Below are 26,231 nucleotides of genomic sequence, written 5' to 3' on the forward strand. Positions count from 1 at the left end.
TGGATGCAGGACAAAGGCCGCAAGGATCTGGCTCCACGGCTTGACATAAAGGCGATGCAACGGTGCCCTTCTATGCCATGACAAACCCGCATGGTAGATCCTCATGAATAATCACTCTGAAGCGAAAGGGAAATTTTTAAAATTTTAGGCCTGGTTGTATTAATTCGGAAAGAGTAAATAAGTTTATGGAAGAGAACAACAGCACATCTGTTCATTACTGAGGCATAAAGAAAAGTGACATAATGTTAGCAGTGCTGGTGTGAGCAGGGTGGCCGGTCTACCACACGGTAACCCCCCCTAACTAGCGATGGGTAGTTACACCTTGCCAAAAGTCTTTAGCTGTTTTTTTTTTGTTTTTTTTTTTTAGAAATATTTCAGGGACAGCTGAAGTCCCTGAAATATTTCTAAAAAAAAATACAGCTAAATTATTTTTATATAGTACCAGAACAAATATAGTTTCATGAGTACGATAAATATCTCATTAACAAAGGTGGGTTTGAGTTAAGAAAAACAATTTAGAGTCTCAGACCCAGAGTGTCTTCCAGCAATTTTGTATTGCTTTATTCAAGCAAGATTGACCTAACTTATATCCAGCCACCTATCGTAGGTGAATAGTTAATTGTGAACTTTAATATAGTGGCTATAATACTTCCTCTAACACCTGTAAGCAGACTGAATAATAAAATACCTACATTGGAGAACAGTACTTACAGTATAAGATACATGAGGGAATTCATATGTAAACCTGATGAAACCAACTAAATATAAAATAGAGTACCTTACCTTACCTGGGGTAAGATTTCTCAGCTGACAATACACTCACATTTCAGAATGCTGTGGTGCTGTTTTAAATTTTGATTCCCAACAAAAAAAGTAAATTTTTCTATAAATAAGGAAAAATATGTTATTTTTATTAGTAAAATAAATTTTTGAATATACTTACCCGATAATCATGTAGCTGTCAACTCCGTTGCCCGACAGAATTCTATGGAGGGATACGCCAGCTATCACAATACTAGAAGGGGGTGTACTTACCAGCGCCACCTGTGGCCAGGTACTATAGTACTTCTTGTTGACACCTCCTCAATTTTTCCTCGGTCCACTGGTTCTCTATGGGGAGGAAGGGAGGGTCGATTAAATCATGATTATCGGGTAAGTATATTCAAAAATTTATTTTACTAATAAAAATAACATTTTTCAATATTAAACTTACCCGATAATCATGTAGCTGATTCACACCCAGGGGGGTGGGTGAAAACCAGTGTACAAGATTAAAGGATAGCTAAGTATCCCATATTTCATATAACAGTTATCTCAAATAACAATGAAATAATAAGTACCTGGTAAGGAAGTCGAATTGAACCGTTACTCTGCCTCTTTTTTAAGTTCGTCTTCCTTACTGAGCGCAGCGTTCCTCTTGGAGGCTGAATCAACCCAAAGGTGCTAAAGTATATAGGGTTGCAACCCCTACTAAAGGACCTCTACAAAACCTCTAACCCAGGCGCTTCTCAAGAATGAATAGACCACCCGCCAAATCAAAAGGATGCGGAAGGCTTCTTAGCCTACCGTAACAACCATAAAAACAACAATAAAAGCATTCAAGAGAAAGGTTAAAAAAGGTTATGGGATTAAGGGAATGTAGTGGCTGAGCCCTCACCTACTACTGCACTCGCTGCTACGAATGGTCCCAGGGTGTAGCAGTTCTCGTAAAGAGACTGGACATCTTTAAGATAAAATGATGCAAACACTGACTTGCTCCTCCAATAGGTTGCATCCATTATGCTCTGCAGAGAACGGTTTTTATTAAAGGCCATCGAAGTAGCTACGGCTCTTACTTCGTGGGTCCTTACCTTCAGCAATGCAAGGTCTTCCTCCTTTAAGTGAGAATGGGCTTCTCTAATCAGAAGCCTTATATAATACGAAACCCCGTTCTTGGACATGGGCCTCGACGGTTTCTTGATGCCACACCATAAGGCTTCTGACTGTCCTCGAATAGGTTTAGACCTCTTAAGATAATACTTGAGAGCTCTGACAGGGCAAAGAACTCTCTCTAGTTCGTTACCTACCATGTTGGAGAGGCTAGGTATTTCAAACGATCTAGGCCAAGGACGTGAAGGAAGTTCGTTCTTTGCTAGGAATCCGAGCTGAAAAGAACATGTTGCAGATTCGGTCGTGAAACCAATGTTCTTGCTGAAGGCATGAACCTCACTGACTCTCTTAGCTGTTGCAAGGCAGACGAGAAAAAGAGTCTTGAGGGTAAGGTCCTTGAAGGAAGCTGACTGGAGAGGTTCGAACCTAGGTGACATAAGGAACCTTAAGACTACGTCTAGGTTCCAGCCTGGAGTGGATAGACGACGCTCTTTAGACGTCTCAAAAGACTTAAGGATGTCTTGAAGGTCCTTGTTGGAAGAAAGGTCCAAACCTCTGTGGCGGAGAACTGAAGCCAACATACTCCTATACCCTTTAATCGTAGGGGCTGAAAGGGATCTCTCATTCCTAAGATGTAGAAGGAAGTCAGCTATTTGGGTCACAGAGGTATTGGTAGAGGATACTGAATTGGCTCTACACCAGCTCCGGAAGACTTCCCACTTAGATTGGTAGACTCTACGAGTGGAAACCCTTCTTGCTCTGGCAATCGCACTGGCTGCCTCCTTCGAAAAGCCTCTAGCTCTAGCGAATCTTTCGACAGTCTGAAGGCAGTCAGCCGAAGAGCGTGGAGGTTTGGGTGCAACCTGTCTACGTGAGGTTGACGTAGAAGGTCCACTCTTAGAGGTAGAGTCCTGGGGATGTCGACTAGCCATTGAAGTACCTCTGTGAACCATTCTCTTGCAGGCCAAAGGGGAGCAACCAGCGTCAGCCGTGTCCCTTCGTGCGAGATGAATTTCTGCAGAACTTGGTTTATTATCTTGAACGGTGGGAATGCGTAAAGGTCGAGATGGGACCAGTTCAGTAGGAAAGCATCCACATGAACTGCTGCAGGGTCTGGAACTGGGGAACAGTACAGCGGAAGTCTCTTGGTTATGGAGGTGGCAAACAGATCTATGGTAGGTTGACCCCACAAGGTCCAAAGTCTGTTGCACACACTCTTGTGGAGGGTCCATTCCGTGGGAATGACCTGATTCCTTCTGCTTAGGCGATCTGCTGAGACGTTCATATTGCCCTGAATGAACCTCGTGACCAGAGTGAGGTTTAGACCTCTTGACCAAATGAGGAGGTCCCTTGCGATCTCGTATAGGCTCCTCGAATGGGTCCCTCCTTGCTTGGAGATGTAAGCCAAGGCTGTGGTGTTGTCTGAGTTCACCTCCACCACTTTGCCTAGCAGGAGGGACTTGAAGTTCAGCAGGGCTAAATGAACTGCTAGTAGCTCCTTGCAGTTGATGTGGAGCATTCCCTGTTCCTCGTTCCACGTTCCCGAGCATTCCCGTCCGTTCAAGGTCGCACCCCAGCCCGAGTCCGATGCATCTGAGAAGAGATGAAGATTGGGGGTCTGAATAGCCAACGATAGGCCCTCCCTGAGAAGGAGATTGTTCTTCCACCACAAGAGAGTGGTCTTCATCTCTTGGGTGATTGGGATAGAGACTGCTTCGAGAGTCGAACCCTTGTCCCAATGAGCTGCAAGATGGAATTGAAGAGGGCGGAGGAGGAGTCTCCCTAGTTCGACGAACAGGGCCAGTGATGAAAGGGTCCCTGTGAGACTCATCCACTGTCTCACCGAGCAACTGCTCCTCTTCAGCATGCTCATGATGCACTCTAGGGCTTGGCTTATCCTGGGGGCCGATGGAAAAGCCCGAAAATCCTGACTCCGAATCTCCATTCCCAGGTACACAATGGATTGGGAGGGAATGAGCTGAGACTTTTCTATGTTGACTAACAGACCCAGTTCTCTGATTAAGTCCAAAGTCCAGTTGAGACTCTCCAGACAGCGACGACTCGTGGAGGCTCTCAACAGCCAGTCGTCTAAGTAGAGGGAGGCTCTGATGTCCGATAAGTGGAGGAATTTTACTATATTCCTCATCAGATGAGTGAACACCATAGGAGCTGTGCTTAGGCCAAAACACAGGGCTTGGAATTGGTAGACAACCTTTCCAAAAACGAATCTCAGGAAAGGTTGGGAGTCTGGATGAATAGGAACGTGAAAGTAGGCATCTTTCAAGTCCAACGAGACCATCCAGTCCTCCTGCCTGACCGCTGCTAGGACCGACTTCGTCGTCTCCATCGTGAACGTCTGCTTGGTGACATACGCGTTGAGCGCGCTGACGTCCAGCACCGGTCTCCAACCTCCTGTCTTCTTGGCCACTAGAAAGAGACGGTTGTAGAAGCCCGGGGATTGATGGTCCCGGACTATAACCACTGCCTTCTTCTGCACAAGTAGCGACACCTCCTGGTGCAACGCTAGCCTCTTGTCCTCTTCTTTGTAGTTGGGAGAGAGGTTGATGGGAGATGTGGTCAGAGGTGGTTTGAGGCAGAATGGAATCCTGTAACCCTCCCTCAGCCAACTGACAGACTGGGCGTCTGCACCTCTCTTTTCCCAGGCTTGCCAGAAGCTCTTGAGTCTGGCTCCTACTGCTGTCTGGAGATGCGGAGAGTCAGTTTTTTCCTTTAGAGGCCTTGGAGCTTTTCCTAGACTTGCTCCTGGAAGAGTCTGGACGGGAGCTTCCTCGGCTGGGGGCTCTACCACGAAAGGGCGGTATGAACCTCGTAGCAGGGGTATCAGCCACTGGGGTGCGATAAGTCCTGGGGACTGAGGTAGCAACCTTAGACTTACGAGCCGATGAGGCTACAAGATCGTATGTGTCCTTTTGTATCAGGGCAGCAGACAAGTCCTTAACCAGCTCTTCGGGGAAGAGGAACTTCGAGAGTGGAGCAAAAAGGAGTTGTGACCTTTGACAAGGTGTAATGCTGGAGGAAAGGAAGGTACACAGCTGTTCCCTTTTCTTCAGAACCCCTGATACAAACATCGACGCAAGCTCACCAGATCCATCCCTAATGGCCTTATCCATGCAGGACATTAATAGCATGGCAGAATCCTTGTCCGCAGGGGAGGTCTTCTTGCTGAGGGCCCCCAGGCACCAGTCTAGAAAGTTGAACATCTCAAATGCTCTAAATACTCCCTTCAGGAAGTGATCAAGGTCTGAGAAGGTCCAGCAAACCTTAGAGCGCCTCATTGCAGTTCTCCGAGGCGAGTCTACCAGACTTGAGAAGTCAGCCTGGGCAGAGGCAGGTACTCCCAAGCCTGGTGCCTCTCCTGTGGCATACCAAACGCTCGCTTTCGAAGTGAGCTTAGTCGGAGGAAACATGAAAGAAGTTTTGCCAAGGTGTTGCTTAGTCTGCAGCCACTCCCCTAAGATCCTTAACGCTCTCTTAGAGGACCTTGCTAGGACTAGCTTAGTATAGGTGGACTTAGCTTGCTGTATGCCCAGCGAAAACTCAGATGGTGGAGAGCGGGGAATAGCAGAGACAAAGTGGTCTGGGTAAACCTCCCTAAGCAGAGCCAAGACCTTACGAAAGTCAATAGACTGTGGAGAAGGCTTGGATTCATCCACGTCTGACGAGGGATCCAGGTGTGCCGCCTCATCATCAGACGCCTCATCACCAGAGTGTAGCGAAGAGATCGGACAAGTATGCTGAACAGCAGAGTCAGAACGAGTAGGAACAACAATATTAGTGGTTTCCTCTTCAAGTATCTGTTGAGGGAAAACCTGAGGCTCAGACTGCAAAGGCTGAACAAAAGACGAAGCAGAAGGAAGGCGCATGGGTGGAGGAGGCTGACTCCTGGCATGAGTGGCTGAACCCAAGGGTTGCGCTTGCTGAGCGGTTGGCGGAAGCGGAGTAGCAAGTTCCTGTTCCTGTGGTGTGAGCGGAGCGCGATGAGGTAGAGGCTGCGCAGAACGTGGTAAATGTCTCGCAAGCTGAGGCTCCTGAGGCGCAAGGCTAAGGTGTTGTGGTGCTTGCCTTGTGGAGGGTTGAGCTCGCTGCAGCGAGAGCTGAGGAGACTGACTCATGGACGGGAGAGGTTGTTGTACCTCAACCGAGAGTTGCATCACTGGTGGAGCAGCAAGTGGAAGCGGAGGAAGAGAGGTATAATCCTCCTGATCCCATTGTAGAGGTTGCCTTAAGGAAGGCGGAGGCTGAACACCACTGGGAACAGCAAACTCAGAACGTGGCTCAACATCGTACGCCTGGCAGGTGGTACTGCGATCAGGCGGAGCGAGCGCAGGCGGAGCGAGCGCAGGCGGAGGGAGTGCAGGCGGAGGCGGAGGCGCAACACTCTCAGCCCGACACTCACGCATCAAGTCCGAAAGCTGTGCTTGCATGGACTGTAGTAGAGTCCACTTGGGGTCGGCAGAAACTACAGTAGGCTGAGGTAAAGCCTTAACAGTCGAGCTCTGTTGTGGCAGAACCTTACTCCTCTTGGGCGGAGTGCAGTCGACTGATGACTGCGGCGAGTCAGAGCTGAGCCAATGACTGCAGCCCGGCTGAGCACTCGCGGACTGGACTCTGCGTTTGAGTGGTCTAGAGACCTGAGTCCAGCGTTTCTTCCCTGACAATTGATCAGCGGACGAGAAAAAGACGGGCTCAATCGTCTGCAGGTGGGAGTGACGGTCTTTGGAAGACACGCCCGCAACCACCGAGGATACTTCAGTGCGCCGATCAAGGCCTGCCGAACCCTTTTGCCCTTCGACATTGCTTCTCCCCTGGGCTTGGGAGCTTGCAAGAGGTCCCGAACTGGGAGGACGACTGGCACGCACAGAAGTATCCTCACGCACCACACTGACACTGACACTAGCACTTGGCACTGCACTGACACTAGCACTCGTCACAGCACTGGCACTAATTCCACCCACTGCACTCTTGACCTTCAGTTCCTTGACCTTGGCCATAAGAGACTTGTGATCACTTACCACTGACTCTACTTTATCGCCTAAGGCCTGAATAGCACGCAAAACAACAGACATATCAGGCTGAGGGCAAATAGTAGGTTCGGGGGTAGCCACTACAGGGGTAGGAAAAGGTAGGGGATCATGAGGTGAGGAAAAAAGTGAAGAGTGAGAAGAACTCCTCCTAACTCTACCTCTCTCTAACTTAGTTGAATATTTCAAAAGACGGACAAATTCAAGTTCCGAAAGTCCGGCGCATTCCTCACATCGATTTTCTAACTGACAGGGCCTGTCCCTACAGTCAGAACAAGCGGTGTGAGGATCTACCGAGGCCTTCGGAATACGCCTATTACAAGACCTACATCGTCTATGGGTGGGGGCTTGCGAAATGTCAGACATCTTGAATCCAAAGAGTTAGCCAAGGGGGGTTCCAAAATCAAGCAAAAGATCGTTAACCGTTAATCAGGACTATATAAAAGCTATCTAAGCTAATATAAGAAGGTTTCCAGTAAAGCGACAGCCGAAATCTGAGAGAATACTTCACCAATTAGCCGTGAAAATACTCGAAGATCATAAGCGTATCCCAGAACGTCTTGCCGGAAGCACGACAGAGGAAAAATTGAGGAGGTGTCAACAAGAAGTACTATAGTACCTGGCCACAGGTGGCGCTGGTAAGTACACCCCCTTCTAGTATTGTGATAGCTGGCGTATCCCTCCATAGAATTCTGTCGGGCAACGGAGTTGACAGCTACATGATTATCGGGTAAGTTTAATATTGAAAAATTCAAAACATATTTAAAATCCTACAAGAGTTTGGTTTAATCTTCCATTTTATGGAAATATTATATAAAAAGTTTTTCATTTTACCCATGAATTACTAATTGCACAAAAATCACTCTATATGCATGTTACATTAAAGTAACACAATTAAAAGAATACATAACAATAATTGAGAAAAAAGAAAATGATGTTTGGAGAAGCAGCTCCCGACGAAACACTTAATGATGCAGATACGGTTTATGAAGTTTAGGTGCATAAGATAGTGATAAAGTTTCACTAAGATTTTATGACTGATTTCTCACACATGGTATGGTGTACAGTGACATCTACACTTAGTAGATGTAACATGTTGATTAATGCATATCATGTTATAGGTCTAGCATTCAAGTTCTTGCCCACTCTGCCAGCTACACAGGTAAGGTTGACTGATGCATATTATGTTATATGTTTAGCATTCAAGTTCTTGCCCAATCTGCCAGTTACACAGGTAAGGTTGACTGATGCATATTATGTTATATGTTTAGCATTCAAGTTCTTGCCCAATCTGCCAGTTACACAGGTAATATTGAGTGATGCATATTATGTTATAGGTTTAGCATTCAAGTTCTTGCCCACTCTGCCAGTTACACGGGTAAGGTTGGCTGATGCATATCATGTTATAGGTTTAGCATTCAAGTTCTTGCCCAATCTGCCAGTTACACAGGTAAGGTTGACTGATGCATATCATGTTAAATGATAGCATTCAAAATCTTGCCCACTCTGCCATTTACATAGGTAACATGCCAGAGAAGTTTCTCCACTCTAAAATTCACCAAGAATCATATAACGAATAGGCTACACTCCCAAGAATATCTGGAGGCTCTTATGCTGATGGTAGTAAAGAAGGTTATTTTAATGACTCTTGATAATGACGATATAATAAAAAAGGTTACTGAGAAGAGTATGTTACCTACTTGGCTGTAGGTTTAAAGGAACAATAATATGAACAATAAGCAGTTACAACCAATACTACTACTAGTCCTACTTCTGCTATTGATATGGCTACTGCTTCTTCCACTGCTAGATTAGACACCACATCCCAGGATATGGGTAGCCACGGACATACCTCCTCTTTAGAGGAATGTTTTTCATTACTATCAAGAATAACAATAACAATAGCAAAATTACATTGATATTATTTTTATGATACAGTAATAGTGATAATAATATTTCAGTGGCAGTATTTGAATGATTATCTTTTCATTATTATGACAAAAGATGTTCATTCAAAACTTGTAGTCAAAATATTTTAAGTCATGTCCTGTACGTATTTGATTGCATACCAATAATACAGGTATGACATAGTAAATTTACTATGGTGTGTACATTATAGCATTTTGTTTATCCTTATTTTCCTTTAAACTGATTGACTATTTTTCAAGAATTTCTCTGAGGGGCCTTACAGCAGCCCATAAATCTTTGGGTGAATAGGCTTACTTTGCTCGCCAAGTGGGCTGTCTCAAACAACTTCAGGTCTGAATTTCAGTCCCAATCAGCTATCTAAAGCTGTTTTAGCCATAAGCTGATTGCTGCGTCTACCCTTTCCCCTGACAAACATGAACTTCTTACTTCCATTCTACTGCTAATAACTGCATTCATTTCCTGAAAGAGTAAGGATATTGAAAAAAAAATTTAAGACGCTGACTATACATGTGTACACATCAGAGGCCGAATAAAAAATGAGGGCAATTGACCTTGTAACCTCACCAACTGATAACTGCTTGTTATCCAACTTTAATGACTGACTCTAGCCACCACTAAATCAATCTCCCTAATTAAAGGACAAAGGTTTGTATACTGTGTAGGAACAAAAGCAAAGTAAGCTAGTGCTTTATGCAGTGATATTCAGAAATTCATATCAACTAAGGTAATTCTTAACAGTTTATAAGCAAAAGCTTATTAAAGAAAAAATATGCCTTAGGATAATCATGCAATAAAATGTTTGTAGATGACCTTACCCCAAAACCAATAATGAAGTAACAATAAATTAAGAAATTCATGCAGACAATATAAGTAGTGTAAAACTAATGGGTTTATGGGTAAACTAAACACTCATCAGTAAAATTAAATTTACCTGTGATCAGCAAATCCCCATGCAAGATATCTTTGGTAAGTGTTAGGAATCAATGTTTTATTTTGTTCCACTGCCAAAATGACTTTATCTTGGGCAATAATTTGACCTACAGCGCCTTTCACATCTGTTGGAATAATCAATAAACTCCTATTAGTTTCCATATCACCAAATTTATATAAAAAATTAACCAATCCCTCTTCTCAGAAAAAATACTGTCTACATTATTGGACATAATTCTTACTAAAAGACAAGTGGGTAATTTGAATATCTATATATGGGCACTTAGGTCTTATAGTGATTGTAAAATTAGAAAGATATATGCTTGACATAAAAATACTCTACTATTTGACTCACAGATGAATGTATGAAAACAGACTCCAAACAATTGGCTAACCTTTGACAGGATGCATTGTGGGTCTCAAATTATCCAGATTTTGATAAAAGACTTTCTCTAAGGGTGTAACTGCAGGAGCCTGAGATAAAGGACCTGCATCAATGATGGATGTACGCTGACCACACATCTTCTTATATGGATGGGGCTTTCGGAACAGCTGTTTGGGGATTTGTCCAAAATTGTTGATGAATCCAATAGTGGCATTCTTTTTAAGCGGGTCATCGATACTGTTAAAGAAGTACAAATAATTGATAGATATAACAAGAATATTGAAAATAATCGATACTGTTAAAGAAGTACAAATAATTGATAGATATAACAAGAATATTGAAAATATTACAAATAATTGATAAATATAACAAGAATATAGAAAACATTACATATAATTTAATATAAGGATAGTGACATTACAAATAATTCATAAATATAACATGAATATTGAAAACCTTACAAATAATTTAATAACTATTATGCATTGTACAATGAGATGTCATAAATACAAAATACTACACAAGTTAAAAATGGAATTTTAATGAAATTTATTTCTATACTTCTGATGTTTATATTGCTTCTTTTCTAGGAGCTAGATTAAATTGAAATTTACCCATAAAATAAATTTTTTTTCTTAAAGTTTCCCTTTTTCTTTCCCTTAATTAGACACATGTCTCTACTAAAGTAATTAAATATTACAGTGGTTAATGGTAAGAGGTAAATGGGCTATGTGCCAGAATCTATTTATCATTTCATTTTCAAAGTTTAAACTATTACCTATCCTCTTAACCTCACGAGTCAGTGGGAAGGAGGTTGGGCATGCATATGGACATCAGGAGGTTAGGCATATATATGGACATCAAGTCAGTATAGAACTAACAAATTGCTGACTCCCACACTCTGCTTGAGGTGGGATGCCGGTGAAAGAAAGAGATTGGGCATTAATAAATCAAAATCAGTAAAAAACCATTACAATTCTAGCCTCATCTGGTCTAGATTACTTGTAACGAACCGCCTCAAAATAGACTGAAATACAGGACTCTTAAGATTATTTTATAAAGCTATTTGAAATACAGAATTCTAGATTGTCTCTAAATGATACTTTTAAATATCTATTCAAATAATCCCCACATTATGCATCAAAATTAGAACTTCTCTTAAATACAAGATTAATGAATTAACCGAACTCAAAATACTATTAGACTACATCCCCAGCAGCCACTAGATGGCCTGTTGCCCAGCAATCTTAGCAAACCAGGATTCTTTGAGATAATGTGTAGAAAAAACAAACTTGGTATGCCATTGGGCTGCCACTAAAATTCTTTCCAGAGAAAGGTTTCTCAAGGGATGAAGCTGCAATTCTAATGCAGTATCATGTACCATCGCCATCAAGGATTTTATAAAATGAGGTTCCAATTGTTTGCGAGCTTATGTGACAAAACTTTCAACTAGAAATGATATTGCATATTTAGACAGGACGATTTGGAATGCTACTCTCACATAACAAACTAGGAATACTATCTCTTATGTCCATAGTTTTGTTCAAATTATACTGAACAGCTCTTATCAGACAAAAGAATGCTTTCACAAATGTTCAAAGGGAAGCAAAAAAATTAAGGCAAACTCTTGGTCCTAAAATAATTTCTTTGCTCTGAAGGAAGTCACAAAGGGGACAAAATAATTTTACATTATCAACCAAAAGTTTTGAGCACATAACAGTGTCCAAATACTTGTATGAAAAATATGTAGAAGTATGTGTTTTATACAGTGAGATTAATGATTCTTTTTAAGAGTACTATGACTGTCATAAACTGTTGTGTGCGATCACTGAACTCTGTTATAGGTGACGTGTATTAGTCTGATAGGCGACGTGTTGTAAGCCTATTGGTGAAAGTATATTTCCACCACAGTGGAGACTTCCACAGTATCTAAAAATTCAGCATATTCACAGAGCAATATTGCATTTACTTACCTGAGGGTAAGGAGTACCATTCGAACGATCATTAGAACACGAAGGTACTCATCTGAAGAGTATCTGGCTTAGTAAAGTGTACTCACAAACATTTTTATAATAAAGTGAAAAAAAACCATGTTCCGATGTCTCATTATCCGTTGACATGGGACAACGGTACAAATATAATTTTTATGAGGCGTTCAAGTTAAGCCATTTGTATTAAGTGCCTCTATGACATCACAGCATCTCTCACCAAAACAACACTGGATGATACATGCTGTTAGTTGGTCACTGGCCTTTATAGTGTAAGGATCTGTGTTGGTGCATGCTCCATGATACTTATGTAATGGTCAGTAATTAAGGGTGGTAATTTGCTGATTGTGTTTCTGCAATAGCAATTGTGTTTTAGTAATGGCTATTACGATGGATCTATCAAGTGAAACAGTTGCCAAGATAATTGCATTAAAGCAATCTGGAGATCAAACCAAACATATCAGCGTGCAAACACGTGTGTTGAAGGCTACTGTGAAGAGGTACTGTTCATGCTTCTGCCAAGAGGGTTCCAAAAAATCCCTGATAAAGAAACTCCAATCAAGATCCCCTGGAAAGACCGCTCAAAGAGTTCTGACTGTTGTTTAGAGGACCCTAGGGGGTGAACTTTAAACCTCTGCATGTCCTGAAGAAGTACAATCCAGAAATCCTTCGGGACATACCTGTAAGGATGACATCTCGGCGAGTATAGAAGTTGGAATGTTCCGGTCGGAAGCCTGTGAAGAAATCCTTCCTATGATGCATTCAAAATGGCAAACAGCTTGCCTTTACCAAAAAAATATCTAAATTGGACCAATAATAATTGGCTAAGGGTACTGTGGTAGGATGAAGCAACCTTCACCATTACTTATAACCAAGGCACATGAGTCTACTGAAGGAAAGGTAGTGATCCGCTCAACCCCAGTACATAGAAAGCACCATCAAACACACCAATTTCCTTATGATTTGTGGAATTTTTAGTGGTTTGGGAGTTGGTAAGCTCGTACAGCTTCCTAGAAAGGTTTAAGTTGATCAAAATATTCACTTAAACAGCAGTTCTAAACCTGGGGTCTTGACCCCCCAAGGTTCAAAAGCTGCCTTGGTGGGGTTGCCAGATGATGGTGGTGGTAATAATAATAATAATAATAATAATAATAATAATAATAATAATAATAATAATAATAATAATAATACTTTAATAACAATAATAATAATAATAATAATAATAATAATAATAATAATACTTTAATAACAACAATAATAATAATAATAATAATAATAATAATAATAATAATACTGTATTAATAAGAGTTTTCGGTATACCAGCCACTGAATAGTTATATCAATATTTAAAAAAAATTTCCACCCTTTCCATTGCATTATTGAATATGCTTGTAATAACATCGCTCAAGATCGAGACAAGCTATACTCTCCCCATCTCACTATCAACTTACACTCGGAACATGTTCAGTACCTGACATAAGACATGAGGTGATTACTGTTGGAATGAGATCAATTACTATTATGCTAAATACTTATTTTATAATTATGATTGTCATTAATATTATATGATGTGTTATCAAATGTGTGTGTATATATATATATATATATATATATATATATATATATATATATATATATACATATATATAATATATATATATATATATAATATATATATATATATATATATATATATATATATATATATATATATATATATATATATACATATATATATATATATATATAATATATATATACATACTGTGTATATATACATACTGTGTATATATACATATATGTATATATATATATATATATATATATATATATATATATATATATATATATACATACATATATATATATATATATATATATATATATATATATATATATATATATTATATAATATATTTTTTGGGCTCAGCCATGTCGTCCTGATGGAAGGTTCCTTTAGGCAGCTTCCATCAGGACGACATGGCCATATCACCCAAAAATAGATTTTACGCTTTGCTCAAAATCTGTTTTTTTGGGCTCAGCCATGTCATCCTGATGAAAGATGCCTAAAGGAACCTTCCATAAGGACGACATGGCCTTATCACCCAAAAATAGATTTTTCGCTTTGCTCAAAATCCGTTATCTAATATATCATATATATACATATATATATATATATATATATATATATATATATATATATATATATACAATGGAACCTCTACATACGATTGTCTTTACATACAATTATTCCAACACCCGAAGTAAAATTCCATCAAATTTTCGTCTCGACACCCGAAGTCTTGCTCCAACATCCGACGTAGATCATACGCGTAGAATTTTCTCAAAGCGTCGATCGTAGTTTCTTGTTTACGCTGATAGACGGAAGCACGTCGGAGGGATGCCACTGAGCGTCGCCTTGATCAGTTCTCTGTTCTCGTGCGCATAGTGTGGTTTTCTTCTGTTCGCTCCGTTATTAACAGTACTTATTATCTTCCTTTTTCACGTTTTGTTTTTTTATTTTACGTATAATCATGGGTCCTAAGACCTAAGAAGCTTAGTTTCGGTTCAATAAGTAGTAGTGGTGAGAAAAGGAAGAAGTCAATGCTTTCATTAGAACTAAAGCAAGAAATTATAGAAAAACATGAGCGCGGTGTTCGTGTGAGCGATCTGGCTAAACAATATGGCCGGAATATGTCTACAATCTCAACGATCATCAAACAGAAGGCAGCCATTAAAGCAGTCAAACCATTGAAGGGGATCACCATTATTTCTAAACGACGTAGCCCTACCCTGGAAGAGATGGAACGCCTTTTGTTGATATGGATAAAGGACAAAGAGATTGTTGGCGATACGATCACTGAAACGATCATTTGTGAGAAGGCCAGCGATATCTATTGTGACTTGAAGGCGGCGGGCTCTGGGGGTGACGCGGGGGAGAGTTCAACCGATCCTACGACGGAGGAATTCAAGGCGTCTCGAGGTTGGTTCGAGAAATTTGAGAAACGGACCGGGATTCATTCAGTTGTTCGGCACGGAGAGGCTTCAAGTTTGGACACCAAGGCTGCTAACGATTTTATTAAGAAGTTTGAAAAGATTGTGGAGGTGGAAGGTTACGTGGAGCAGCAAGTTTTCAACTGTGATGAAACCGGTCTGTTTTGGAAAAAGATGTCTAGTCGAACATACATTACCGCCGAAGAAAAGAAAATGCCTGAACATAAGGCTTCGTCTCTGGATAAGGCCACTATTTCACTAACTCTAGCCCCTGAGGCTATCACAAACAGAAAAATGACTTTCTGTGTTAGATCCTTTAGAGTACAATCGTCATTGTTTAGGTTCCAAGCATAGTGCAAGACTTTGTCCAAGGACCACGTAATGGGCTTTGGTGGGGTTGCTGGTTTGAGTCTAGCACATGCTTTTGGGATCTTATTAAAGATTTAACTAGAGAGGTCCACTTCAAAGGCGTACAGAAGTGGTCTAGCCAGGGCCGACTTACACGCGGTAATCGTGGTGGAACCCAGGCCTTGTTCGTGTAGGTGTATAAAGAAAGCGAGACAGAAATCTATCGATATTTCTGTTGGATTCCTTGTTTTACAAAGGACACCCATTTCTTCTAAGATGACTCATATTGTCTCCTAGTCGAACTTGACTTATACTCTTCAATGAAGTCAACTTTATCCTTCGAGATTCCAAACTTTTTGTTCGCTGCTAGGGCGAGAAAATCATGAGATGTAGGTTGTTGGTTCTCGAGGATGAAGCGTAGACAGTCGACTTCTGGACCAGTTGAGATAAAACTGGATTCGGCAGAGGAAACAGCTTCAGTTTCAACTCTATAACTAGAGGGAACCAATTGCTTTTGGGCCATTCGGGGGCCACTACTGCTGCTGTCCCTCTGAAGGATCTTAGCTTGTCGAGGACTCTTAGCAGGAGCTTGGTTGGTGGAAAAAGGTAAATGCGATTCCACCTGTTCCAGTCAAGGGACATGGTGTCTATTGCTTCTTCTTGAGGGTCCGAATAAGGGGCTACGTAACGAAGTAGCTTCTTGTTGTCCCTCATTGTGAAGAGGTCGATCTGCAGTTCCGGGACTTTTTCCGAGATGAAGGAGAATGAGTCTGCGTCTAGGGACCATTCTATCTCTATCGGCTTTTACCTGGATAGAGCATCCACCGTCACATTGTGGAATCCTTGTAGGTGAACTGCTGATAAGTTCAATCCCTTCTTCCTTGCCAGGTAGAAGATGGCTAGTATCACATGGTTGATGTGAGGTGATCTCAAGCCTTGTCGGTTTAGAAATTTTACTATCGCTTCGTTGTCCAGGACCAATCTGATGTGGATTGATCTGTGAGGGGATAGTTTCTTCAACGTCAGGAAAACTGCCATAGCCTCCAAGATGTTGACGTGAAAGGTTTTGAACTGATACGACCAATTCCCCTGCACTTTTTTCTCATGAGAATGGCCTCCCCATCCTTCCAAGGAAGCATCCGTGTGTATCACGACTGATGGTTGTGGTAGTTGCAAGGGAAATGTCTGCTAGGCTCTTGGCTGTTGACCACGGCCGGGGTCACCTTAGTTGATCTCTTTGAGCGTTTGATGCGTATCTCCTCCAGACTCCTGATGCATCTTTTAAACGTGCTTTTAGCTCCGGGTCTGTCACTGCGGCAAACTGGAGAGCGCCCAATACTCTTTCCTGTTGGCATCTTGAAATCCTCTTGTGACGGATTAGTCTCTTGACAGCTCCCACCATCTCTCTCCTCTTCTTGGATGAAATGGAGAGGTGGTGCGACTTTAAGTTCCATTGGATTCCTAACCATTGAAACTTTTGAGCTAGAGAAAGGCGAGACTTCTTGAGATTAATCTTTAAGCCCAGGTGTTCCAGGAACTGGATCACCTTTTTGACTGCTTGCAGACAAGTAGTCTTGGATGCTGCCCACACCAGCCAATCGTCTAGATATGCTACCACTTGAACTCCTCGGGAGCGTAGCTGTTGGACGATTGTGTCTGCTAGTTTTGTGAATATCCTTGGGGCTGTGTTCAGTCCGAAGGGCATTGCTCTGAAGACGAATTTCTTCTTCTGTAGCTTGAATCCTAGGTAGGAGGAGTAGGGGCTGCTGATTGGCAGATGCCAATAGGCGTCTGCCAGGTCTATTGAGACTGTGTATGCCCCTTTTGGTAGAAGGGTCCTTATGTGTTGCAAGGTAAGCATTCTGAACTTGTTGTTCTCAAACCTAGGGTAAACAAAATTGTCTTGATGTCTAAAATTCTTTCCAAATTATAAAATAGAATACAAAAGTGCTTTAATAGAGCATATGATATCCTATTAAACAAGAAAATAGAATAATAATATACAGTAAGAAAATATTGATAAAATATGACTTGGAATTGCCAAATTATGCCCCATCATAATAAATCTACGGAAACTTCTGTTTCTAGACTTACGACGCGTCACAGTCCCCAAATCAGTCGTAAGTCGACTACTATCTATAATATATGGATAATCCTGAAAAATGGATAATCCGGCACCCTCCCGGTCCCAAAGATGCCAGATTAGTGATGACCTACATGTACAGTACTCGGATCCAAAGTCAACAACATGGATAGGGGCCTGGTCTACTAGAGGCCCATTTCCGAATCACCTAACAGCTGATATTGGGTAAGACTATGTGATCTCTGAGAACCTTGCTGGGCAAATATTTAGCAGAACCCACGATCTTAGAAAATCCTCTAACCAACTTAGAAAGGAGGAAAACAGCTGAGGCTCTTCAATGTTCTGCCTCAGGATCCAAATTCTGAGCAGAATTGATCCACTCCAAACAAATGGAACTTTTTTCAGGTTCCCAAGCTCTTCCCCAATCAGAAGAACCATCACAATGCACCTGGCAACACTCGTGACCCCCTTTCAAGTTTATTACATCCTACCTGGATGCATCTGTGTTTAATTCAACTCATCTGTATTAGAAATATTTTAAATGAAAACATATTAAAAACTCCCTTTGGTAAGGGTAGTAAATCTCCCTAAATGATCACGAGACTGAGAGAGATAAGATCACCACAAATACACACCTATCTAATAAATTACTCAGTAAAACCAATAACAGTCCACCTAGACCCAATCTCATATAACCTCAAGGTTTACCAAGCCTAGGTTACGGGAACACTACTAAAGGAAGCCTATGTCTTAATATAGGAAGACATTTGCATAACATGTGATTCTATCTAAATCTCTACTCTACCTCCAATACCCATATCAGAAGAATATGGAAGGATACCTGTAAGAACAACTGACTGACAGGTTAGCACCTCATATCCTGGTCATATACCTAACTGTAAGAGGACAGGAACATCTCCCCCCCCCCACATATATTAAGTCTTTCAATACCATCATGTAAGAGAGAATACCATCTGAAATATAGGTTTAAGGACTGGTTGGGATACAGTAGGATTAGTAAACTAATCCACACCATAACTAAACTTATCAAAGATATAATTGATAGGTAATTTCAAGGAAAAGAAATAAATGCAATTCCAATTACATGTTACATTCACCATAACCCAGTTAGACAACTGCCAATAAGGTTATCCAGCCTAGATGTAGATATAGATCATTGTAATCCATAATTGAATGTAATAATTAGATGACACAAAGATGCAAATATGATACTAACAATCAACAACCCTCCTTGTATCATTACCAGCATTATTAACTATGAGACAATAAGCCAGGGACAATTAATGCAGCAGAAAGTAATATGAATGATAGGAAACACAGCAACTAATGTATGGAGGGCATGAACCAAGACTTTACAGAAAAGGGAAAGATATGCATGAGCATTAACAAAACCTATTGAGCCAGTGACCCGCCAAACAAAGGTAATTATATGTCATATAGAGTGACTTATGTAATACAAGGGTTAAGCTGCAGAAAGAATAAAGTAATTCGAGAAATTGAGACTCATATGGGAGGAACTTGAGTCTTTAAAGCAAAGTGAACATTCAGATCCGTTACTGGAGAAACGCTATATATTGATGACCACTAGACATGTCTATGAAAGTAAGGGTATTGTAAGCAACTGGGCAGGCAAGTCAGACTTACTGCCCACAAGAGAAGGCCTTTGAAAATAAAGAAAGTTGAGTAAGTTAAAACCTTAACAGACTGATCACTAACTTGGCTGGTAAATGAGCAAGGCTGTCATATTGCCATCAACTCCATAAAAAAGATGATTCCCACTCTCTAATTCCCTGAACTAAAATTACTTTTCTCAGCCATTATAATCAACAAACAACAGTTCTGTTTACAACATAGAAGCATTACCGCTGCACAGTGTATACTCTCCAGTTTCATAAACACTAACTAGGAACGTAATTCTCAGGAGCGAATAGATATCGATCTCCTCACAAATATTATTCTAAACAGAGGTTCCACTGTGTAGAAATGCCAACTAAATGAGTAGATATTGGTTTAAAATGCAATAAAATCTGGAAAGAGGTGATAGATGTCTTGATGAGACAAAGCATCAGAGAAAAGGGAAGAATGTGTAACTCCTAGCATGCTAATTACCATCGACCTCTAGATTGTCTCATTACTTTATTGGAGCTTGTATCTTTTGAAAGGAAAAAAGATGGGAATATTTTTTATAAATTTTGGGGAAAGCATCAATAAAATGAGGTTCTGGAGAAAACGCAATATGGACATCAGGCGAGGTTCATCAAAATAAAGATATACTAGAGTCAAACACTTATGGAAACCAAAAGCATTCCTCTTGAACCAACACATGATACTGAACAAAAGGAAGCCATGGTCATCCAGTCTCGAAAGAGATAGTTTTACTTACTTGTATATATCCACATTTCCCTCATAAAAAAGATGGTGGAAGACATTCACTGCTTCTACAGCAGGCTGACCATGCTGCTTATAACCAAATATTAAATCAATCCACTCATGCAAGTGGGCTGACACATAGTCACACTCCAGAGCGGCTCTGTGAAGGCGTATAAATTCTCTTGCATCTCCTCTAGCCCATGGAGGTAAAACAACATCATCTAGCTGAGTACCATTTTGCTTACAACCTACAACATATAAAAAATGCCTTAGTATCAATAATTTTTTAAGTCTATCAGTATAAAACTTATAACAAAAAATCTTAGTGTAAGGAGTTTAAAATATGCAACGATACTGAAAATGACCTTATTACAGTACAAGAAAAACTTAAAAATATATATTTAAAACTTTCAAATACAATGAGATTTACCAAGGAAACAATTAAAAAATGTCATAAAACACCCCTACCTAAATCAAACTTATTGGAATTCAAAAGGAACTCTGGCAAGTAGAAAAATTCCGGGATGAGCTCTTTGACGTCAGCCATGTTATTGCGGGATGCTGAATGCCAGGCTTCCTTCATGCTATGGAACATTCTGTCAGCCAAGTCAAAATGACCACCCTAATGGGATTGAGGAAATAGTGGTGTTATTCTTCATTGGGTCTTTCCACATCTTAAAAATATTATCAATGTTTTTAAATATTATCACTTTGTATTTACAAGTCTTCAATACAAAATTTCATCACAAATACCTCATTAAAATTACTCAGTATCAAGTAACAGAAATTAGGATTTTCTAAGATTAACACCATTCCAACTGCATCTAGGCAGGGCTAGATTCAGGATGTTTATATCTTAGCACGAGTTACTGCAATTTATCACTGCACAAATTAAATTCCAAAGTTCATTCACCTTATGCACCCTATAACACAAAAATATACTTCAGAGTGAGAAGCAAAGAGTTGGTAGAATTACCTTTGCTACTGTGCTATTACATAATGTAGTAATATGTAATTAGGCACATAAAAAGATAATTATTATTGTCTTCTCACCATGACCAAGCAAGTTAATTCTAATCAGATGTTTAGCTTGCTCTGAGTTTAGCCCTTACAGGATTTTATTTTATGTTACCATTAGATTCAATGTGGTACTATTCTTTTTTAAACTGGCGCAAAAGCTTTGTGTAGCATATTAAAAGCTGTTCATTCCAACTTACAGTCATTTCTCTCCTTCACTTCTAACCAAATGAAATGAAATTTTGGCTGACTACATTTCCATTTCAGAATACCAGTTATATAATCATACAACTTTTTTTTCAAAAGTAAAGCACTATCTAATTACAAAAAAAGCATTCACCTGACACGTACTTACACTGCTATCCAATTTCTTACCTGCAACCTGAGAAAATGTTGAGTAAACGGTTCCATTCGAACAAGGTAAGAGGACACAATCATGGCTGAAGAATAATGTGTACCATAATGATAAGGCGGTGTTTCCCCTGATGGATCATCCCACTCACGGTAACGTTTTTCAAACTGCTCTAGCCTGTCTGGTGTCTGAAAGAAGTAATCACCATATGATGAACAAATGCTGATGAGCAGTTTCAAATACTTATATCCAAATACAATACAGTAACTGAATAAACTAAACATGGGTAATTATAATATACTGTACAAAGAAGATCTTCTATAAATAAGTTCAACGTAATTCACTTGTACGATGAAAAATTAACAAATACCCTATACAGTTTATTATAATTGGGAATAAAACCATAACAAGTTTTCAAATAATGGCATTACTTCTAAAGTTTATATGGTGCGGATACTTTTCTATACTGTACTGTATACTCTGATACCTTGAAGATCAAATGGCTAAGAACTCAAACAATTCAGTGATTGAACAAAATTTTTTACCCAAGAGATTGAACAACCTTAAATAATCTGTAAGGACCAAGACAAAGGGAACTGACACAATTTACGTGTTGCTCTTGCCCAATTCAGGCCTGCAAAACATTGTTCCATTAACTTTTTCATTAATAGTGTGCCCAAGTAGAACACTACCTCAAGAGAGTGGAAAACCATATTACAAAGGTTATGGCACTACCTAAGCCTTGAGAACAATGGTTTGATTTGGAGTGTCCTTCTACAAGAAGTGGTTACCATAGCTAAAGTCTCTTTTACCCTTACCAAGAGGAAAGTAGCCACTGAACAATTATAATGCAGTAGTTAAACCCTTGAGCAAAGAAGAATTGTTTGGTAATCTAAAGTGTTGTCAGGTGTATGAGGACAGAGGAGGATATGAAAAGAATAGGCCAGACAATTCGGTGTATGTGTAGGCAAAGACAAAATAAGCCGTAACCATAGAGATGGAGCCAATGTAGTACTGTCTGACCAGTCCTAGGAACCAATAACTCTCTAGTGGTAGTATCTCAACAGGTAGCTGACCTAACTGACAGTTCTCACAGGACATGTGCCAGTTCCAGCCCCAGGCCTCATTACTCCGACATTCTTTGCTAGAAAGATTGGCGAGAGGGATAATGATCTTCATTGGACTTGAACCCTGCCCTAGCGTTTTTGCACCCCAAAGCAAGTAGGTGTGCCTATAGTTCTTTAGTATTTACTGATATACTAAAAAATTGCCCTCCTGTTTATCAAGTAACACTTGATGTTAATACCACTTCACCCCTGGCGAAGATTACCTTTAGGGAACTGAACGAACAGTCTTGCCTTGTTATGAGCCATCTACTCTGTTTCCTGGCATTTCTCTTGGACCATTTACTATTATTATTAGTAACAGCATCAGAGAAGGTTTTATCTCAAGAATCAGAAATTTGGCCTTGCTTCTTTACGAGCCGACTAAACTATCTTCTATGTTGATCTCCTGCTATTACTTATAATAATTATATCTTCCAGAGAGGAAGGGTTTACCTCTTTACCTCACAGACTTCCTCCCTCATAAGAATTGATTGATTGATTGATTGAGAGCTTTCTGGCATCCTAACATCTAAGGACATTAATGCTGGTATTATTTGTTATAAATGAATAATAAAATCTCAAACAATACAGTGGTACCTCTTGATACGGAAGTTTCTGCATATGAAAATTTCATGAGGTGAAACGCGATGCGAAAATTTTTCAGACTCATGCTGTGAAAAATATTTCATGATACGAAACGAGTTACGGTACAAGATTTGCCTGACCGCCAAACTGTGAACTCACCACCATCTTCCTGCGCTCCCATTGGTTATCTCCCTACTCTGATGCTAGTTACCGCCATAGGATCCTGTTCTCCTATTGGTCAGCATCTATCTCAGCATCCATCTACGCATCAGCGTTCCTCGACCATTTTGTTTTGGCAGTGCTATCGTTCACAATGAATACGTGTTGGTGATTTCGCTTTCATGCTTTTAATCACTGTACTATATTGTGCTCTGATATTCAACTTGTTAATTATTAGCCATGGATCCCAAGAATATTGCTGATGTGCAGGGAAAGAAGAAGAGGATGCTTGCTATAGACAAAATCTGAGATAATTAAGGAGTATGAGGCTGGCATGCGGCTAAGTGTTATCGTTAAGGAGTATAGCCAAAATCTGTCGACGATAGGCACCATCCTTAAGGGAACTGTCCGCTATGTCTTGTATTTTTTGTTGTAATTATTCAAAATACATAATTTCCATATATGTTTAAGATATATATAATACCTTCATAAAATATTTTAAATCATTTGAGCAAAATCTGTTAGATTTATTAGAAAAAAATCATTATTTCTTAAAGAAATTTAGGTATCGATTTTTCCCCTATTATGAAACCATCTGTATTAAAAATCATAGCATAAAAACTTCTTTATAATAAACCGAATAATTCTGTGACAGAATTTTGATTTTTTTCTAATGAATTATTTTTAATTTTCTTCATTGAACTGCAAACAAATCATGAAAAAAAAGAAAAAGAAAAATAAATATTCTGTCGTACAAAACTATGGATTTTTATTCCTCTTTCTAACGATATCTGTCTCTCTAAAATTGAATAATAAAGAACCGATAAACAGGGATTTCAAACTGTTAGGTAAAAGCTGGAAAGGATTAAATTTAGGAAGGTCAAAGGTCAAGGTCATGGGCGAGCAAAACGTACATATCATGTAATCAAACATAAGTTTGGACATCCTTGTCACAGACTTCAAACTTGGTTCATATTAGAGTGTATGAAAATCCACACCAATTAATAAATGTTAAAGTTAAGTTCAAGCAAAAGGTCAGATTCCGGTCATCAACCATATGGCCACAATTTTAAATTGTAAAGTAATAAAACTTGCATGGATTTTAAACTGTTATATAAAGAGCTGAAAATTATTAAGTCTTGGACGGTCAAAGGTCAAGGACACGGACGAAAAAAACGTCCATATCACGTAATCAGCCATAAGCTTAGACATCCCTGTCACAGACTTCCAAATTGGTTCATATTAGAGTGTATGAAAGTCCACGCCAATTAATAAATGTTAAGGTCAAGGTCACGTAAAAGGTCAAATTCCAGTCATCAACCATATAGCCACAATTTTAATCGTAAAGTAATGAAACTTGCAGGGATTTTAAACTGCTCTGTAAGAGGCTGGAAATGATTACATTTTGGAAGGTCAAGGTCACAGAGGAGCAAAATGGTCCATTTCACATAATCAGCCATAAGTTTGGACATCCTTGTCACAGAGACTTCAAACTTGCTTCATATCAGAGTGTATGAAAATCTAAACCAATTAAGGGATTTTGACGAAGGAAAAATCTATTTCTGGGCTCCGACCTGTGCCGCCCAGTGAAATACTCCTAGAGCACTATTTCTAAGGAATATAACTGCTATATATTACCAGAGAAAAAAAGCATAGGAATGCCAGGTTGAACCCAGCTCGCTCACCTATATAAGGTGTCGGTATAAAATACTGGGGCGTGATAATTCACAACCAGAGGTCTCGCACTATTTAGATATCTCCTCTTCAAAATCCCCGCCACAGCGAGGTGCCGATCAACACTACTACCACTAACCCAACCCACGCCAGTGACGACACTCCTTTATAGCACTTGTTGTTATTAAGTCCAACATGTTTTTTCTCGTGTTTACCCTTGGATTTATCATTATTTTATAATCGATGGCCGATTCCCATGATACCCCATCGAAGTTAAGTACTTTATCCATGAGTTTTAGCGAGATTGGGCAGTGTAACCTCTGTTTTTATTAATTGAGAAGTGTTTATATATGAACGGCGTCCCCGTTCTTACCGTTCATGGTTCGGCTCTGCCCTTTTTCTCGTTAGTTCGTCCGTCATTAATATTTGTTCGAACTTTTAGGAGTTTTTTCCTTACATTTATATAGTACACCGTCTTTATGCTTTCATCTAGCATTAATTTTATGTTATCCTATGATATCAGTGTTAGCGTTTCATCAAGGAGTAGGTTATGTTGGTATGCCTGCATTCGTGCATGTTGGTGGATTGCATCACCTTTGAGATTGTTTCGCTAGTTCTAGGAAGACGACCATCTCACTTATTATTATTAAACCTTTTAGTTTTATTACGCTCCACCTAGTTTTACATTTGGTTCGAGTGGGACTCTCGCGTATTTTGTTGTTTTTACTGTTCGATCTACCGCTTCAGTAACTAGGTTGGTACCCCTGCTTTCCATCTGCTGATGGCGTCATGCTCCTCCCTTACCACTCGCCCGAGTCCCTCTCTCGCCATATTATTTCTGCATGCCTAACCTTACTTACGTGATTTCGCTTTTAATTCATTAATTATTTTTATGTATTTGTGCATTGATATTATATTTATTGCTTTACTCCGTTATGATCATATTTTTGGGATTTTCATGTCATGTTGAGGGGATCTCCAGTTGGTAGCCCTGTCTACCACTACGCACTGGTGATTCCCCGGTACCATACCCCCCCCCCCCACAGGTTGGGGAGGCTATTCCATCCCCCCCTCCTCCAGTGTACACCCTTCCTCTCACTCGATGGTTGTTGGTTATGACATACGGGTCAAGTATGCTTGTTCCTCAGTCTTCCCTCAACGTTCCGACGTATTGAGGACTGAGTGTACCCACGGGGTGTGACTTAGTCTCATTCATTCATACCGGGCGGTTTCGTCTCCTCCCCTCCCGTCGCCCCGATTGGCCATCGGTCGGGGGAGGGGGAGGGCCGGGACCACCGGGGACTATCACACGTGATTAGTCGGTATGACTGCACCTTGGTGTAACTTTTGCTTTTAGCTATGGTTGTAAGAATGAGCAC

General features: G+C 40.1%; 1 protein-coding gene across 4 annotated transcripts in view; it reads right to left on the reverse strand.

Moving 5' to 3' along the window:
• The window catches only part of bchs (WD repeat and FYVE domain containing 3 bchs), a 748,678-nt gene that overhangs the window by 219,531 nt on the left and 502,916 nt on the right, over positions 1-26,231 (reverse strand). For all 4 annotated transcript variants that reach the window (XM_068389148.1, XM_068389155.1, XM_068389143.1 and 1 more), the window contains 5 exons: positions 21,352-21,516; positions 20,428-20,581; positions 19,973-20,207; positions 10,166-10,392; positions 9,772-9,895 (listed from right to left, as the gene is read on the reverse strand). In XM_068389148.1, coding sequence (XP_068245249.1) covers positions 9,772-9,895; positions 10,166-10,392; positions 19,973-20,207; positions 20,428-20,581; positions 21,352-21,516 — 905 coding nt within the window. The remainder of the gene's footprint in view (positions 1-9,771; positions 9,896-10,165; positions 10,393-19,972; positions 20,208-20,427; positions 20,582-21,351; positions 21,517-26,231) is intronic.

This window comes from Palaemon carinicauda, chromosome 1 (genome assembly GCF_036898095.1).
Source record: "Palaemon carinicauda isolate YSFRI2023 chromosome 1, ASM3689809v2, whole genome shotgun sequence".
In the NCBI taxonomy this organism is placed as follows: Eukaryota; Metazoa; Arthropoda; class Malacostraca; order Decapoda; family Palaemonidae; genus Palaemon; species Palaemon carinicauda.